This window comes from Sorex fumeus, unplaced genomic scaffold, assembly GCF_029834395.1.
Source record: "Sorex fumeus unplaced genomic scaffold, SorFum_2.1 ptg000006l, whole genome shotgun sequence".
NCBI classification, from domain to species: domain Eukaryota; kingdom Metazoa; phylum Chordata; class Mammalia; order Eulipotyphla; family Soricidae; genus Sorex; species Sorex fumeus.
In genome coordinates this window covers 33537899-33555828 of record NW_026606063.1, presented here as the reverse complement: position 1 = coordinate 33555828, position 17930 = coordinate 33537899, and the positions used below count along the sequence as shown (strand labels likewise).

General features: G+C 48.6%; 1 protein-coding gene across 5 annotated transcripts in view; it reads left to right on the top strand.

Moving 5' to 3' along the window:
* COLEC11 (collectin subfamily member 11) overlaps window positions 1-8020 on the top strand; it is a 64752-nt gene extending 56732 nt beyond the window's left edge. For 3 of the 5 annotated variants that reach the window (XM_056126720.1, XM_056126694.1, XM_056126703.1), the window contains 4 exons: window positions 464-535; window positions 3487-3540; window positions 6865-6960; window positions 7148-8020. In XM_056126720.1, the coding sequence (XP_055982695.1) occupies window positions 464-535; window positions 3487-3540; window positions 6865-6960; window positions 7148-7557 (632 nt within the window). In that variant the 3' untranslated portion in view covers window positions 7558-8020. The remainder of the gene's footprint in view (window positions 1-463; window positions 536-3486; window positions 3541-6864; window positions 6961-7147) is intronic. The other 2 variants (XM_056126729.1, XM_056126712.1) reach the window with 1 other exon arrangement.
* The last annotated feature ends 9910 nt before the right edge of the window (window positions 8021-17930 follow it).

The following is a 17930-nucleotide window of genomic DNA, read 5'->3' as shown; positions in this document are numbered from 1 at the left end:
TTCTCTGAGCAGCACCAGGAATGATCCCTGAGTGCAGATTTCAGAGTAAGTCCTGAGAACCACCAGGTATGGCTCAAAGACAGAAAAAGAAAAGAAAGAAATGAAAGAAAAGAAAAGAAAAAAAGACCCAGGAATGTTGGGATGAAGAAAAGACCAATTTTCCTTTTCTCACATATCAGAGTAGAACGACCTCATGTGAGGATGTGATAATGCATTATTAAGCTTTGTTCTGCAGTATGTTTGACTTTTAGGGGAAGCATGCCTGCATTGGAAAGTGTGTCAGTGGTGACCAGCAATGAGCCTTTTAATGTTAATCCCCTACATTACCTTGAATAGATAAACAGCTATCACTGCTTTACTGTCCTCCTGCATGAGTTTGTGCTTAATCACGTGTGTATGTGTTATACAGGACGCATGACCTGAATTATTTGTGCATCAACTGTGATCTTATTGTTTTCTACAGGAGATGCAGGTGACAAAGGACAGAAAGGCAGTGTGGGTCGCCATGGAAAAATCGGTCCCATTGGTTCTAAAGGTATTTGTGATGCTCTTCTGCTCCCCAATCAATTCCAGGCTTTCAGGCTCTTGGACTCATTGCAGACTGAATGGTCCTGTGGTTGTCTTGTTGACTTTTGTGTGATGAATTTTAGAGATTCTGACTCAGTGTCTGCACCTGGGGACCCATCAGTTTGCTGCTGTGTGTCATTGAGCATTTGGGGGAAGAATGCATGTTCTTCACTCTGCAGTATCTATATATTTCCTGACTATCATAAAACCACTTGAGGCAACAGAATAAGAAAAAACTCTGGAAACCCTACCACAATTAGGGGTACCACCTTCAGCCTTGGTGTCAGACGCGTAAGACTCTAGTGATTCTCAGTGAAACGGGGGCACAGGAGATCAAGAGCAGGCTTTCAGGCTTGAAGGCAGAGCAGGAGTGACCATCTGCCTGCCCTGGCTAAACTTATTTTTCTTGCAGCCTAATTTGACCTGCATAGCGATGGAGGTGGGCATGCAGAAGATGGTGCCCAGGGCTATTGGAGATACTAAGGACTCCTATAGCCATTCTCCTTTCCCTGGTTACTTGAGAAAGTAGCAAAGCTTGTCCATGTCTTGGCCTGTTTATATGTGTGATGGGCTTTGGAGTTCAGGGTGAAGAGAGCAAGCTGCCACCATGCAGTGGGATGTTCGTGGTGCCAAGAAGGTCACTCTACAGTCCTATCATGGGCATGAGGAATGGGAGTTTGGAGGCCAGGGAAAGTCAGTGGCTGTCAAAGCAGGGGCACTTGGAAGGGCCAAGAGAGGAGTGAGTGTAGTCTGTCCAATGTGGGTGTCATCTCTTGGACCTTATTAACTTGTCTCAGGGACTTGAATTGTAAATTCAAAAGTAAATTTGGCCAATTTGTTCTGATAGATGGTCATGGAACCCCCTTCCCTGCTTGCTCTCCACCCTAACTCCAGCTACAGTCAGTCCTGCACCAGAAGGGGACACTTGGCCCTTAGGGTTGGGGTGACCAGATCAGCAGTATCAGTCCTCCTGAAAATCCATGGAAAACACCTACCCATGGGCGGCTGACTCACTAAAAACTGTACAGGCTGTGTAAAAAGAAATCAGCATGCTTAAAAACTCAAAAACATTTGTGGAAGAATGTTCATAACATGAAAGCTGCAATTTAAACTAATTTAAAGAGTGCATTCAGTGGCATTAGGTACATTTGCAATACTGTACATCTGTTACTGTCATCCATGTCAACATTTTTTTACATTATACCAAAAACTCTACTCATGTAGCATTAGCTCATCATTCCCTCTCCTCCAGTTCTTGGCACTAATCCTTATTCTCTCCAATCAGTTTACCTATTACAGAGATTTTGTATAAAATGAATGATGTAAGGTTTTCTCTTCAATTTTCGGTTTACTTAGTACAATATTTTCAAGTTCATCTATGTTGTAGCACGTGTCAGAATTTTCTTCCTTTTGGGGGATGAGTAATATTCCATTACAACAGAGAGAGCATGTATTATTGATTCATTGATCTGTTTCGGGCCATCTGGGTCATCCTCACCTTTTAACCATTGTGTAGAATGCAGTGGATACCCACACTCTGGGTAGGGACATGTGTACTTTTTAATAGGTGCCATGTGCACTGGATAAATTCCAACATCTCGCCAGGGGACAACTTGCCAAGAAGACCCTAATTTGGCTGAGCTCACTTGATTCACTTCAGCTCTGAGACTGTCTTCCTGGCTCTCTGTCAAGCTGAACTTTCAGTCATTTCCAGCCCCTAGTGTTCATAAAAGAGCACAAAGGAATCAGTTGGGTGGAGAGCGCCAAGCTCTTTCCCTCCCTGCGTAAAGGCAAGATGAGGCTCCAGATGGAGGAGTCACGGCGCCTCATGGGCCGGTGCCAGTGGAGACACAGGTTCCTTCAGGGAGAAGGAAATAATGTTTCAGGAATATTCATGTGAATTTAATATAAATATTCACTATCTAATTTTAGAGTCGCTAGAGAGCTTTTTTGCCATTATTTTGGCAAGGGGGGTTATAAAACCCCTAGTTTTATAAGTAGAAAGAAAGGGAGGGGAGGAGGGACTCAATGTCAATGCCCTGATTATTTGTTTTTTTTTTTTTTAATTAAACCACCGTGAGATACACAGTTACAAAATTGTTCATGATTGGGTTTTGATTATTCAATGTCCCAACACTCCTCATCCCTTTCACCAGTGTACATTTTCCATCACCAACGTCCCCAGTTTCCCTTCTTCTACTTCCCCACCTCTAGTCTGCCTTTATGGCAGGCAATTTTCTTTTCTCTCTCTCTGCCCTTATCTTGTGGTGGCCATTTACTCCTGGGACCCTGAGCCACCTGTCAGCAGGCAGGAAGACCTTGGCACTCATAATGGGATCACCAACATAGTTTATTATTTTGCTCTGGTTTCTGAGGTCCACAACAGCCTGGCATAACCTGTTCTATCTGAATTTTCCTGCTCCAGTGAGGAGCAAGGAGAGAACAGACAGGAGATTTAGCTGCTACTTTGTGATGTTAAGGATTCATGAGATGAGATCGGCATAGTGTTTCCATCAAAGCTCTGGAATTTCCCAGAACGGACCCAAGAATTCTCTTTTAATAGTACCTAAAACCTTGGTGGTGGGGAGTAAGGGTGGGGTCCGCTCTATATCATATAAAGTCTGAAGATCTATTTGTAGAATGCAACTCCCCATGGTTCATGGCATAAAGAGAGTCTGGAGGAATTCCATAACAGGTAAAAGAAATAACACTGTTAGCCTTGATTTTGTTCTTAAGAGTCCACAGGGCCATGCCTGGTGGTAGACAGGGAGCTGGGGATTGAGCCCAGGGCCTGGAGATGTAAAGGCATCTGCTCTACCACCTAAGCTCTACCCCCAGTCCCTTGACATTTTTGAATGCATGAGACATGTGCCACCATTGAATGATGACTTTCACCTACCTTGCTTTTCTCCTTTTTAGGTGAAAAAGGAGATTCTGGTGACATAGGACCCCCTGGTCCAAATGGAGAGCCAGGTATGGCTTAAAAGTTTCAAGGATTTCTTCTTCTTTCCTTTTGTGAAATGAAGGTAGCTTTGGCTCACAATATTGTGCAGATTTCAGGAGCACTTTCTCACACCTCTTCAAAAATAAGTTCTCACTTCATATTCACAGCCAAAGCACTGAACTTCCTCCATGACTGTCCACTGGGGTCTCTCCACCCTGGATGCCTGCAGTTCAAGGATTTTTAAAAAATGTATGAAAATGGCACATTTGAAAAGAAGTGTGAATCATGAAATAAATCTGAAATTAGCTGGGAAGAGAGGTGACATATAGGTGACACAGACTCCATAGCTGGCTGTGTCAATGTTTGATTTCCTTTGGCCTGAATATCTTTGTGTCCTTCTGAGGCTGCAGTCTGCCTGCTGCCATTAATCCTCTGACACACAGAATTTGGCTCACCTATCCAGAGCATGCTGTCTTGATTTCTGGCACCTCTCTGGATACCGCAGGACCCCCCCTTTACTGGAGACCAAACTTTTCAGAGAAGCACCTCTGCATTCTAGGATTTTCCTCATGCTGCATGTCTCTGCAGCCAACTCCCTATGACCCTCTGATGAAGCTCCTCCAGAGGCTCATGGAGGCCCTGCCTCACCCTAGGGCCTCTCCTAGCCCCCTGCTGACCACCCCTTTTGGTGCTGACAGTAGTGGAGGGTGGGGAGCTGCTCAGCTGTGTTCTTTTTATTCATTGTGGAGCTTGTCTGTGACCTTCTCTCCTTTGACCAAGTGGCCACAACCTTTTCTACTCCCAGGCATGTCACAATCACTTCCAAGGTAGTCGTCAGTCCAGCCCTGCAGACCCTCACCTGTCTGACACGACCTTCCATGGGGGTTGCGCTGCCTGATCGTACTTAATGTGTGGCTGCTACTCTAATCATCCTGCTCAACCATTCCCTCGAGCTTCCAGTGTAACCTCCCCCTCACACACACTGCTGGACAGTTTTGCTGCCTCCTGCTAGAATGACTGGCACAGTTATCCTTTCTGTTCTGCCCAGCACACGTGACCTCCCAGACAGGTCACCGAAATACATCCCACCTGAACCAAACCTCCCTGGCCACTTTCCCCATCCACTGTCTGTATGAATGAAGATGTGCTGACAACTGCAACATGCATCAAGGCTGGCTGAGTGACCCACTGTGGGGATCAGGCAGCAGAGTGGAGAGAGCAAGGTGGGCTTTCGTGACCAGCTCCAAGATACGTCATCAATAAGGATGGCGAGGACGGGGCAGAGAGATAGCTCAATGGGCTGAGCATTCCACTGAACCAGGTTCAATCCCTGGCACTGCATGGTCCCTCAAGCACCACTGAGAGCACTCCCCAAGCTCAGAGCCACAAGTAGGCCCTGGGCACTGCTGGGTATAGTGCGAAAGATGGGTAATGGTACGAGATGAATTAGAAGACATGGTGTTTGCATAACTAGACTTTCTTCCAGCCAGACCCCCTGATGCCCTTTGGTACAAGCCATCAGCGTTTCAGTCCTGAAGAAACACAGTGTGCTCCCCAGTCTCTGGTGGTACCTCTCACTTTCTGACTGATGTGTCTGTAGGACTGTCCGCATCCAGGGGCTGAGCCCGCTGTCCCTCACCCCTGCTTCTCTTGCCTTTGTGCACATTCATCTAAGTAGTTCCCTTCAGAAGCAGTTTCCCTCTGAGAAAGTTCTGACCCTGAGAACTAGGATGAAAACAGAGGCATTCGGTTTCTGAATTTAAAAAGTCCAAACCTGCCAAACTGGAGGGGGAGGGATGGCTGCATGAGAAACAGCTTTGCTGGAATGAACTCTGGTACTGGAGGGAAAGCAGTGCTTCCTGGGCGGGGTGGAGATGAATGGGGTGGGGATGGGTGGGTGGGAACCCTAGTGCTTGGTAGCACTGACGGTGGGACCAAGGGCACAGTACCCTGATGCAAAGGGGACTTTTGCAAAAGGGACTGGTAGGGCCCAGGCAGGTTTCAAAATATGAAAGGAAGACAAGGAAAGGAAATCATTGCTCTGGGAGGAATTGTTCTGGAGGCTTCCATGCCTCAAACACCAGCAAGCATTCATCCCATCATCCTCAAAATATTCTCCACTTTTTCTACCTTAAAGCAGTGTTCTGAAGCCCCCCTCCCTCTCCCATCCCCCCAAATCTACCTGCCTCCTGAGCTGCCTTTCCCTTGGCTCTCCCAGAACTGCCTTCCCCCAGGGTCTCCATCTCCTTCCTTCCTTCCTTCCTTCCTTCCTTCCTTCCTTCCTTCCTTCCTTCCTTCCTTTTTTGCTTCATACCCTGGGATGCACAGGGGTTACTCCTGGCTTTGCACTCAGGAATTACTCCTGGTGGTGCTTGGGGGGACCATATGGGATGCTGGGAATCGAACCCAGGTCAGCTGCATGCAAGGCAAATGCCTTACCTGCTGTACTATGGCTCCAGTCCCTCCTTCCCCTATTTCTGCCCCAGCTCCCCAACACTGTTATGCTAAGATGACCTGGGGCTTCAAGAAGTCCTTTGGCAGCACATTCATCAGGGCTGTGTCCTCGCTCATTATTGCTCAGTCCCTCCAGTGTCCCCTTTACCCAGAGGGCTATGGACTGTCTTCTCCCACCCTTCCCACTCACCCCGTACCCAACCATTATGGAGTTCCCTTGGTTCCACATTTATTATTTTATCTTCTCCCCATCCACTGCCAGAATCCGAGGACTGCCCCTCGGCTTCCTAACCCAGCACCTCCATTTCTTCCCCCTACAACTGGTTCTAAAGATATCCATCTCATTTTGGAGCTCTGGGAATATCCTTTTCCTGCCTTGGGAATGAAATAACTAGTTCCAGGGCTTGTGAGGACTGATCCATCCTTCCTTCCTTCCTTCCTTCCTTCCTTCCTTCCTTCCTTCCTCCCTCCCTCCCTCCCTCCCTCCTTCCCTCCCTCTTTCTTCCCTCTTTCTCTTCCTTCCTTCCTTCCTTCCTTCCCTCTTTCTCTTCCTTCCTTCCTTCCTTCCTTCCTTCCTTCCTTTCTTTCTTTCTTTCTTTCTTTCTTTCTTTCTTTCTTTCTTTCTTTCTTTCTTTCTTTCTTTCTTTCTTTCTTCGCCACACCCGGTGATGCACAGGGGTTACTCCTGGATCATGCACTCAGGAATTATTCCTGGCGGTGCTCTGGGGACCATATAGGATGCTGGGAATCAAACCCAGGTCAGCTGCTGTGTAAGGCAAACGTCCTCCCCGCTGTGCTATCACTCCACCCCCCCCCCCCCATCCTTTGTAGTGGAGGCTGCGGGAGGTTCTACTACGATCTCTCCAGAGATTCCTAATGGAACTCACCCGGTCCCCCAGGCATCCCATGTGAATGCAGCCAACTCAGGAAGGCCATCGGGGAGATGGACAACCAGGTCACCCAACTGACAACGGAACTAAAATTCATAAAAAATGGTAAGTTCACGGTGCTTTCCCTGCCCCCGGTGCCCTGGCCCGCCCCGACCCCGGTCTGGCCTGGAGAGTGGCCCCGAGCAGCGTTTCCCTGTCCCTCTCACCCACTCGCCCTCTGCGTCGGTGCGTTTTTTCGTGCGTGCAGATGGCCCTGAGTTTGGTTACAGACACGCAAGTGCTCACTTTTCAGCACTGCCCTCCCCCGCAGCTGTTGCCGGAGTGCGAGAGACGGAGCACAAGATCTACCTGCTGGTCAAGGAGGAGAAGAGGTACGTGGACGCGCAACTGTCGTGCCAGGGCCGCGGAGGCACCCTGGGCATGCCCAAGGACGAGGCCGCCAACAGCCTCATGGCCAGCTACATCACGCAGGCCGGTCTGGCGCGCGTCTTCATCGGCATCAACGACCTGGAGCGGGAGGGCACCTTCATCTACTCTGACCGCTCGCCCATGCAGACCTTCAACAAGTGGCGCAGCGGGGAGCCCAACAACGCCTACGACGAGGAGGACTGCGTGGAAATGGTGGCCTCGGGTGGCTGGAACGACGTGGCATGCCACATCACCATGCACTTCATGTGCGAGTTTGACAAGGAGCACGTGTGAGCAGAGCCTGGCCGACCCCGGCCTGGTCTCCTATATTCCCCTATATTCGTGGCCAACAACGCAGGGCCCCTCGGTGGACCTGAAAATTCATTCCCAGTGTGTTATGCGCGTCCTATGGACAGAGGTTCTTTAATTGAAGGCTATTTTTCCCATCCCAAATCTCGAAGCACGGTATAAACTTTATAGGCTTAGGAAGGTGCAGGAGAAGTGTTTTTCTGGAGCGTCTTTTCGGAGAAAGTCATTTTATTACTTGTAATCAAAATGCTCATTCTGTAAGCATGGAATTGCGCTTGCTTTTGTCCACACTATAAAAATCAATGCTTTAAATATCACCATAGTTAAGTACAAAAAGTGGTAGTGGAATCTTACGTAACCAGCAACCTTTACATTTTTTAATATGGAAAAAAATCCCACCAAATTCTGACCTCTTTTTGTAAATTGTATTAAAGCATGTTCCTTTTCACTGTTGTCTAATTAGCTGGTTTTTAAAAAAAATTTTGTTAATGAATCGCCGTGAGGAACACTTACAGATTTACAAACTTTTATACTTGCTCTTCAGTCATACAGTGGTCGAGTACCCATCCCTCCAGGAGTGCCCATTCTCCACCAACACTGATCCCAGCTTCCCTCCCACCACCCCCACCCCATCCCCTCCACCCTACCCTGCCTCTGTGACAGGGCATTCCCTTTTGTTCTCTCTCTCCTTATGGGTGTTGTTGTTTGCAGTAGAGGTATTGAGTGGCCATCATGTTCAGTCTATAGTCTACTTTCAGCATGCATCTTCCATCCCGAGCAGGTCCTCGCACCCTTTACTTGGTGGTCCCTTCTCTATCTGAGCTGCCTTTTTCCCCAGCATGTGAGGCCGGCTTCTAAGCCATGGAGTAATCTTCCTGGTACTTATCTCTTCTGTTCTTGGGTGTTAGTCTCCCATTTGTTACTTTATATTCCATAAATGAGTGCAATCTTTCTATGTCCCTCTCTTTCTGACTAACATGATACTTTTCATGTTGATCCACCTATATGCAAGTTTCATTACTTCATCTTTTCTAACAGCTGCATAGTATTCTATTGTGTAGATGTACCAAAGTTTCTTCAACCAGTCATCTGTTCTCAGGCACTCGGGTTTTTTTTTTTTTTCCCAGATTTTGGCTATTGTTAACAGTGCTGCAATAAACATATAAGTGCGGATGTCATTTCTACTGTACTTTTTTGTATCTCCAGGATATATTCCCAGAAGTGGTATTGCTGGGTCAAATGGGAGCACAATTTCTAATTTTTTTAGAAGAGTCTATATTGTTTTCCAAAAGGGCTGAACCAGTCAGCATTCACATCAGCAGTGAAGGAGAGTCCCTTTCTCCTCATATCCATGCCAATACTGGTTACTTTTGTAGAACTGTTTTTTTTTTTTTTTGGAAATGTCTTTCAAACCCAGACTTCAGGAAAAGGAGAAAGAAATTCTCCAAGTTTAACAACTGAATACAGTATCTAACTCACCTGAGAAAACACACAGACACAAAAATGCAAAGGAAAGTAGGAATGGTGGGGAAAAAGGGGCTGGTTCTTGCAGTGGGGAGGGCACAGTGGGGTGTCTCTTATGTCTCTGTGTGTTTTGGGGAGAGGAGACCTGACCACCATCTAATTGCTCTGGATGATCTTTTTAAAATTTTACTTTAATTTTTATTTTATCTTTTATCTTTTTGGGCCACAAACCAAAGGTACTCAGGGCTTACTCCTGGCTCTGCACTCAGGGCTCAGGAGAACCATATGTGATACTAGGGATGAAATATGGGACAGCTGCATGCAAGTCAAGTGGCCCACCTGCTGTACTATCTTCCTGGTCTCTATCTATCTATCTATCTATCTATCTATCTATCTATCTATCTATCTAGGCTTTTTGGGTCACAGCTGGCGATGCTCAGGGGTTACTCCTGGCTGGCTCTGCATTCAGGAAGTACTCCTGGTGCTCAGGGGACCATATGGGATGCTGGGATTCAAAACCAGGTCGGCCGCATGGAAGGCAAACACCCTACCCACTGTGCTATTGCTCCAGCCCCAACTCATCTTCACTGTCACTGTCACTATCCTCCCGTTGTTTATCGATTTTCTTGAGCAGGCCCAGTAACGTCTCCAGTGTGAGACTTTGTTGTTACTGTGTTTGGCATATCGGATACGTCACGGGGAGCTTGCCAGACTTTGCCGTCGGGCGATTTTTAAATAAAAAAAATAAGAAAGAAAAACAAATCATTGGACAGGGAGATAGTTCAATGCACTGAGAGGAGGCATTGCATGTGGGAGGCCCAGGTTTGATCCCTGGTACCCCATGATCCTCTGATCACTGCTAGAAGTAGACACTGAACAAAAACTTGAGAGCACGAGAAGACCAGTGCCTGTGGGAAGAATTGCCCACTGATCCACAGCTCCACGTAGAGAAAAAAAAAAAAAACAACCTGGCATTTTCCACCAGTCTCCTCCAACCAGAGGACCCAGTTCTCTGGCTGCACATCTCTCATAGGAACCCACTTTCCACTCCGTAAAGACTATCCATTCAAGCAGGTACAGTTCAGACATGTTACTAAATTGTTCATTCCGATGTGACTTCATTGAAAGAGTAAAAAAGAATAGTAATAAATAAATGCCAGCACCCTTCCTTACACCCCCTCCAGCCCTCTACCACCTCCCACCCGCTGTTCTGGGTCATCCTTGGAGGGATGCTTGAGTAGGGAGTAGCCTGGAAAGGCAGAAATGGTGTCTGCTCTGCTGCCCTGGCTGGAGGAAAGGGCAGGTCTGTGACAGGCAGAGGCAGGCAGTTCTCCCTGGTGGCCGAAACCAGGTCCTACTGCAGGGGGAAGGGCCAGCTTGCTTCATCACTGGTCTGTAGGCTCCCCTCCAGTCACTGACAACTGCATGCGTGGGCATTATCTAGAGCTTTCCACATGCTCCTTTGGGACTGAAGCTTTAGGGCACAGGTAGAATCCTGACACACTGGCCACTGCTATAATGGCAGGCAGAAGTCTTTGTCTCTCCTTCAACCAGAGGACCCAGTCTCCATGAAGCTGGGGCAGGCTCTCTGGGCAGGCTTAAGTGGAGAAACAGCTTCACCATTCTTGAGAGTAGTTTCTTGAGGTTCCACGCATTCACTGAACTACCTCATCAGAAGGGTCACTGTCACTGTCCTCCCGTTGTTCATCAATTTGCTAGAGCAGGTCCAGTAACATTGTGAGACTTGTTACTGTGTTTGGAATATTGAATATGTCATGGGTAGCTTGCCAGGCTTTGCTGTGTGGGTGAGATACTCTTGGTAGCTTGCCGGGCTCTCCGAGAGGGGCAGAAGAATCAAACTTGGGCCGGCTGTCAGCGGTGCGCAAGGCAAACACTCTACCTGCTGTGCTATCGCTCCAGCCCATCAGAAGGGTGAAACGAACAACTTAGTGACATATTTGACCTGTGCCTGATTTGGTTGGACAGCTGTTCTTTGTCTTTGTGGGGAGGAAAGTGGGTTCGATTGAGGGATGTCTAGCTAGAGAGAAATGAGGCCTCATCATCTCCTTGTGGAAGGACTAAGGTGGAAAGCGGCTAAGGTGTTTTTTTGGTTTTCTCTGCGCAGAGCTGCGGATCAGTGGGCGATTCTGCCCAATGACACTCACCTTCTCATGCTCTCGAGTGATTGCACCCATCTGTCACCATATGTCTGTTCTCCTTCCCACTCAGTCACTGAATAGACCTGTCATTGGTGTCTACTGCTTCTGACTCTTTCAGAGCCAGAGTCGATGGCTTGGCAGTCTAGCCAGCATCTGGAGACTAGGATGAACTGGGCAGATTGGTGTGTCAGAAGGAATCACTGAGCAGATGGTTGCCGTGGAATGAGGACAAGAAATCAGTCAGCCCTTCTCTTTCTCAGCTGAGATTGTGCTGAGAGACTTCTGACGTGCATTTGAGGAGGCAGGGTTCCCACACCAATTAGTCCTCACTGTGACCTGCTTCCCCACTGGTATGCTTAGAGCAACCTTTGGAGGACAAGACCCAGTGAGACAGGGAGTGTGAGTTTGTTCTGGAGATGGAAATTTAACAGAATAAGGGGCCAGTGAGATAGTACAGTGAGTAGGGTGCTGGTCTTGCATGCAGTCTACCTGGATCCAATCTCTGACATCCCATATAGTCCCCTGAGCACTGCTAGGAGTAATTCCTGGGTGCAGAGCCAGGAATAATCCCTGAACATTGTTGGATATGGCCCCTGAACAAAACAGAAAAGAAAATTTAACAGAATACCATACGCTGGTGGTAAAACAAGAAGTGAAAATCTTTACTCCTATCTTCCCAGTCAACTTGGCTGGGATTGGAAGTTAGTTTTTGTTTATTGGTCTTTAGCACAGTGGTAAGGCGTTTGCCTTGGATGCAGCCAACATGTCGACCTGGGTTCGATTCCTCCGCCCCTCTAGGAGAGCCCAGCAAGCTATTGAGAGTATCTCGCCTGCACGGCAAAGCCTGGCAAGCTACCTGGCAAGCTACCGACTTATTCAATATGCCAAAAACAGTAACAACAAGTCTCACAATATGTTGTGAGACATAACTGGTGCCCGCTTGAGCAAACTGAACAACGGGAGGACAGTGCTACAGGTCTTTAGATAGAAAATATTCCAATGTATATAAACAAGCATATACGTCATTATTATTATTTATTTTTTCTTTTTTGGGTTACACCTGGCGATGAACAGGGGTTACTCCTGGCTCTGCACTCAGGAATTACTCCTGGCAGTGCTCAGGGGACCATATGGGATGCTGAGAATCGATCCTGGGTCGGCCGTGTGCAAGGCAAACGTCCTACCCACTGTGCTATTGCTCCAGGCCCTGTCATCATTTATTTAAATTTTTATTAGTGAGACACCATGTGGTACAGTTGTAGACTTACAAATTTTGTGCTTGGGTTTCAATTATACAATGATCAAATACCCATCCCTCCACCAGTGCCCATTTCCCACCACCACAGATCCCAGTATCCCTCCCACCCCCCATCCCCCCAAGATGGATCACAAGTGTTTATGTTCTCCTTGCCATTCTTTTTTTTTTTTTTAAATTATTCAATGTCTTGGTTCAGGAATCACACTCAACAGTTGGGGAGTGCTCTCAGTGTTGCTTGGAGGACCATGTGGTGCTGGGGATTGAACCTGGTTGAGTGGAATGCTCAGCCCATTGAGCTATGTCTCTGCCCCCTCCTTGCCATCCTTATTGATAATGTATCTTGAAGTTGGTCAGGGAGGCCCACCTTGCTCTCTCCAGTCTGCTGCCTCATCCCCACAGTGGATCACTCAGCAGCTTTGATGCATGTTGCAGTTGTTTTCACATCTTCACTCTTACAGATGGTGCTGCATATTCAGGGGCTCAATGTGCCTCTAGGTGACATGTGAGAGTTGACTAGCAGGACAGAAATAGACCTGGAAATGGAATGACCACTGTAAATATTTCAGCAGCTGATGCCAAACCCAGACTAGGTAGTTAGCTGGGCAGAAGGAGAAGAGAGAATGCTTTTCATACATGAGGGGAACAGTGGCGAGACTGAGGGGCAGGGTGGCCTATGATGGGGATAAGGGGGGATAGGGAGAGATGTCCTGAGGTTACAGTCCCAGGAGACTGAGAAAAAACTCAATATCAACCTCATCTCTTCTGTTTAGTTAGGGTCGTTTTAAAAAACAAAACATGGAAGAACTGCGACCTACAGTACTATTATACTTTTCATGCATGCATCATTCCAACCTCACACCCTCACCAGAGAGCCCACTTCCCGCCACCAAGCCTCTCCCAACCTGCCCACACCAGCTCCTATAAACTCAGTTTTGTAAAAAAAAAAAAAAAAAAAAAAAAAAAACACCTCCAGTTCTGATGACTGCCCAATTGTTGTTTCCCTACTGTTTATTTACAAGAGCAGAAGGATCTTTGGTTTGGAAGTCCTCAAACTCTTTTGTCCAGTCATTCCCTTTTCAGAAAAGTCTCAGTGCCCTCCTGGAAATCTATTTTCTTTAATCAAAATAAGCAGAAGGCTCCCCAGCTATTGCCCCCAGGCTACTGTAGGCCCCTGGAAGTTTCCAGCACCCTTGAGGGCAGGTTCACGCCCCTGGGAAACCCTGGGCTGGTGGATGTCCTTCATTCCCTCCTGTGAGGAGTGGAGTGGTTACACTTGGCCTGGGCCCTACTCATAGTCTGATTGTCTCCTGTGCCCCTGGTGTCTTCTGCCCACAGGAGTTTCTTCGTCCACTTAACCTCACTCCCCATGGGCCCTCGCTGGCCAGTCCTGGAGGGTCAGGGATCTGGGGGAACCTGGTAACGCTAAGGGAAGCGCACAGGATGGAGGCTGAGAATCTTCTCTGCTACCTGGTCCTAGGAATTCCTCTGTGTGTGTCCCTGAGTCCCTTTGTCAGGGCTGCTTGCAGAGCTTCTGGAGTCAAAGGACTCACGGGTTCTGGGTTGGCCTGCGGAGCCCCTATTCTGTATGGCTCACCCTGCTTCCTCGTCAATGCCTGGACCTCTTACAGATCAGCTTGAGTTCCTGTCACCTGCCCGGCCAGCTTTGCCGTGGTGTGCTCATCTGAGCAACTTCATCTCATCCTCCTGCAGGGGATGACACAAGACAGGGTGGGTAGAACATTTGCATGGCTAAGCATCTAGCACTGAACACTTAGCAATGGAGACCTGGGAAGCCCCCAGGAAGAGGCAGTGCTCTGACCACAGAGCCACGTACCCAAGGCTCTGATCACAGAGCCACACGTACATGATTCTGAGCACGAGCCACGCGTCCATGACTCTGAGCACAGAGCCACATGCCCTTGGTTGTTGACATCCAAGGACACTTCCCACACTCCTGAGGTTCTAGATTAACCTTTCTGCAGTTTATTTAAACAGGCTGTTGGAACCTCTCTGAGCCTGCCTTCTGGTTTTTGCCTCTTCCACCTAATACACCAGACAAGCTAAGAAGGAAGAATCTATGCCCAGGGAGAGAGCCCATGATGGGAAAGAAAGAACGTGGCTATGGCATCAGGAAGAGCCAGAGAGCTCCCAGCTGGTGTGGGCATGTGTGTGTGTGTGTGTGTGTGTGTGTGTGTGTGAGTGTGTGTATGTGCGTGTGTGTATTTATGTGCACGTGTGTATGTGCATGTGTGTATGCACATGTGTGTGTATTTGCACGTGTATATACATGTGTGTGTGCATGTGCATTTGTGTGCGTGTATGCAAGTGTGCGTGTGCGTGTGCGTGTGTGTGTGGGGTGGTGGAGGTGAGGGGGGATTAAAGAGGCTGAAGCATCAAGGCCCTGCACCAGATTCCTGCTGTGAATAGGGCCCTACCCTTTGTCCTAGGGTGTCAGAAGTGCCAGGGTTCTTCTCCTGGCTCATGTGGGCACGCAGCCTGCTCATTTGTGGGTGATGATGGAGGAATCATCCTGCTCTCTCTGTTGACTAGTCCTAGCTGACGGATCAATGCATTCATTTCCTGCGCTGAGCCCAGAGGAATCCATATTAACGGTAACAGTAAAGGCACAGGCCCCTTTGCTTGTGTCTGGCCTCAGACCTCTACAGAATGCTGATTGTTTTAAAGCAGATTTGATAGGAGACCAGCCCGGAGCATGAGGTCAAAGCCATTGGCCCTGCTGTCATCCCCACAACTTTGCAGGAAGGGATCATGGTGTGGGCTGCAGAATTTGGTTTGCAAAGTAGGAGGGAGACAGTCGGATGGAGGAGAGAGCTGGATTTATTAGATGCTGCATTGAGGCATGACCAAAAACCTGGTGTACATATTTTCCCCCTTCTCTCTCAGCCCTCCATGCAGCATGGGCTGAGATGGATGAGCCAGGAGACCGCCTGCGGCTGCAGGCTGATAACTGTGACCTGTGTGTACACACTGCCACCCAGCGACACAAGAGGGGCAGCACATACCCCACACAAGGCCATCGCAGCACAGCGGGTGCTTTCAGACCATCAAACACACATTTGGAAATTATGTGGGTTGGGGGGGGGGAGAAAGAAGAGAGAGAGAGGAGAGATGAAGGAAAGAAAGAAGAAAGAGGAGAGAGGAAAGAGGAGAAGGAGAGGAAGGAGAGGTATATGAGAGAGAGGAAAGAGAGAGAGCGAGAGGGGAGAGAGGAGAGAGAGGAGAGAGGAGGAAGGAGAGAGGAGAGGAGCGGAGAGGAGAGGAGAGGAGAGAGAGAGAGAGAGAGAGAGAGAGAGAGAGAGAGAGAGAGAGAGAGAGAGAGAGAACAAAGGGCTGCATGCTGGGTGGCGTTGTGGGAGCGTCTGTGCCTCCCAGTTCTGGAGTACTTCCCTCTCCCTAAAATCCTGAGGCTTGCCCAGTTTTCTCTCCCGTGTGAAGTGTCCCCGGTGTGGCAGTGGGGGCCAGTTAGTCATTCTGGCCATTCTGAGCCTTGGTGGGACTTTAGGAAGGGAATGGTCTTACCCAGTTCTGTCTTATGGGCGAGACCTCTCTGTTCCTCCAGAGGCAGCTGGGTTCCAGATATCCTGGGGGATGGGGGCACCTTCCTCCTCTGCGGTGGTCACACAGTGGCCAGATTGCATCGTGGGTCCCGCTGCTTGTTTGCTGGGGGGTGAGGAATGGGGTGGGAGGTGAGGGCTCAGTGGAGCCCCAGGCTACAGGTAACCCAGTTCCATCAGCAGATCCCAGCCAAGGGCAGGAGGCGTTTCTGAGCTGTAAGCAGGAAATTGTGCAGAGAGACAGTTTGTTGGTTGCTTTCTGGGAGGTCACAGCAGTTGGGGGAAGTCTGCAGAGCCAGCTAGGGCGCTGTTTGGGAGGTACCTCCTGCTTCCCTGAGTCCCTGGTGGTGAGTCCAGGTGGGGACTGCAGCCTTGAAGCTGTGTATCTGTGTATCTGTGTATCTTTGTGTCTCAGCACTGCATGGGGGGGGGCAGAGGCCCCACTTGGGGAACATGCCATACCCGGAGACTCTGCATGTACTTGTGTCCCGGGCAGAGAGGAGGTAGCAAAGTGTTGATGGAGAAAGATGCTAATGTCTGTTTTGCACATAGTACTGAAGTCGACGGGCCCCAGGGCAGCTTATGTGAGGCGGGGAGGAGAGAGAGATTTTCTCCCAAACCATCTCTGCACACCAGGACCCAGAATTACTGAGTTCTGGTCTCGCCTTGCAGAAGAGAATTCAGGAATAGACAGTCAGTGCAGTAAAACAGATTTTATTTGGAGATTTTTTTAGGAAGTTGAAGGAGGGAGAGGAAGTGTGAGAGTAATGTGCTTAAAGAATTTTGCTCCATGGCTTGGAGGCCAGCCACACATGCTAGGGGAAAAGGGAGCTCAGATAGAGAAGGGAGCACCAAATAAAGGGTGTTGGGAGGATCCTTCAGGATGGGAGAAGCATGCTGAAAGTAGACTATAGACCAAACATGATTGCCACTCAATGCCTCTTTTGCAGACCACAACACCCAAAAGGAGAGAGAGAACAAAAGGGAATGCCCTGCCACAGAGGCAGAGTGGGATGGGGTGGGGGTGGGGGGATAGGGGATGGGAGGGATACTGGGATTAGTGGTGGTGGAAAATGGGTACTGGTGGAGTGATGGGTACTTGATCATTGCATAACTGAAACTCAAGCACAAAAATTTGTAAGCCTACAACTGTACCTCATGGTGTTTCACTAATAAAAATTTAATAAAAAAAGAGAGAGAATCCAGGCTTCTCCAAGGTCGGAGAGAGCCCTGACACACACCCCAGCATTAGATAAGGAAGTACACATCTCAAGAGTGAGATGTGGGCGACACATGTACTTGGGCAGTACATGTGCTCGGCCACGTGAGCACAAGCAGCACATGGGCTGGGACAGTATATGCGCATGCTCCCTTTGGTCGAGGTGGCTTTTATAGGGTTTTCCCAACCTGCCCCCACGTGGAGCTTCTACCTAGCTACAAGTTAGTTGCTAAGGGAGGTTGCCAAAGTGGGTGGAGTCTGGAGTGGCCTAAGGTCTTCGAAAATTCTTTCCTGGCTTTTTGTTCCCATTGGAACTTCTCTTGGAGCAGGGTGTAGCCTTCTCTGAGTCTGTTGCTGGAGTCAGATGAAAGTCTTATCAAGCCTTAGTTTCTGTTTTCTGCAAACTTGGCTTTTTACAACTTCAGGGCAATTGATCTTATTATTTCTCAGGAAATTTATTACTATTGCCTTTTGGGCGGGAGACTTCCCTTTATACCTGCCTACTTACATCAGTACTTCAACCCATCGGGACCTTGGTGACTCTGCAAGTCCCTAAATCCAGGGGTCAGCAGTGTGGGCTGAGACCTACAGGGCTCTTCTGGGCTCCTGTGTATCTCTGGGCAGCTGTTGGAGAGGCTGGTCTAGGGTAGCCCATGGTGTCACAGGCAGATTCCCTTGAGTGT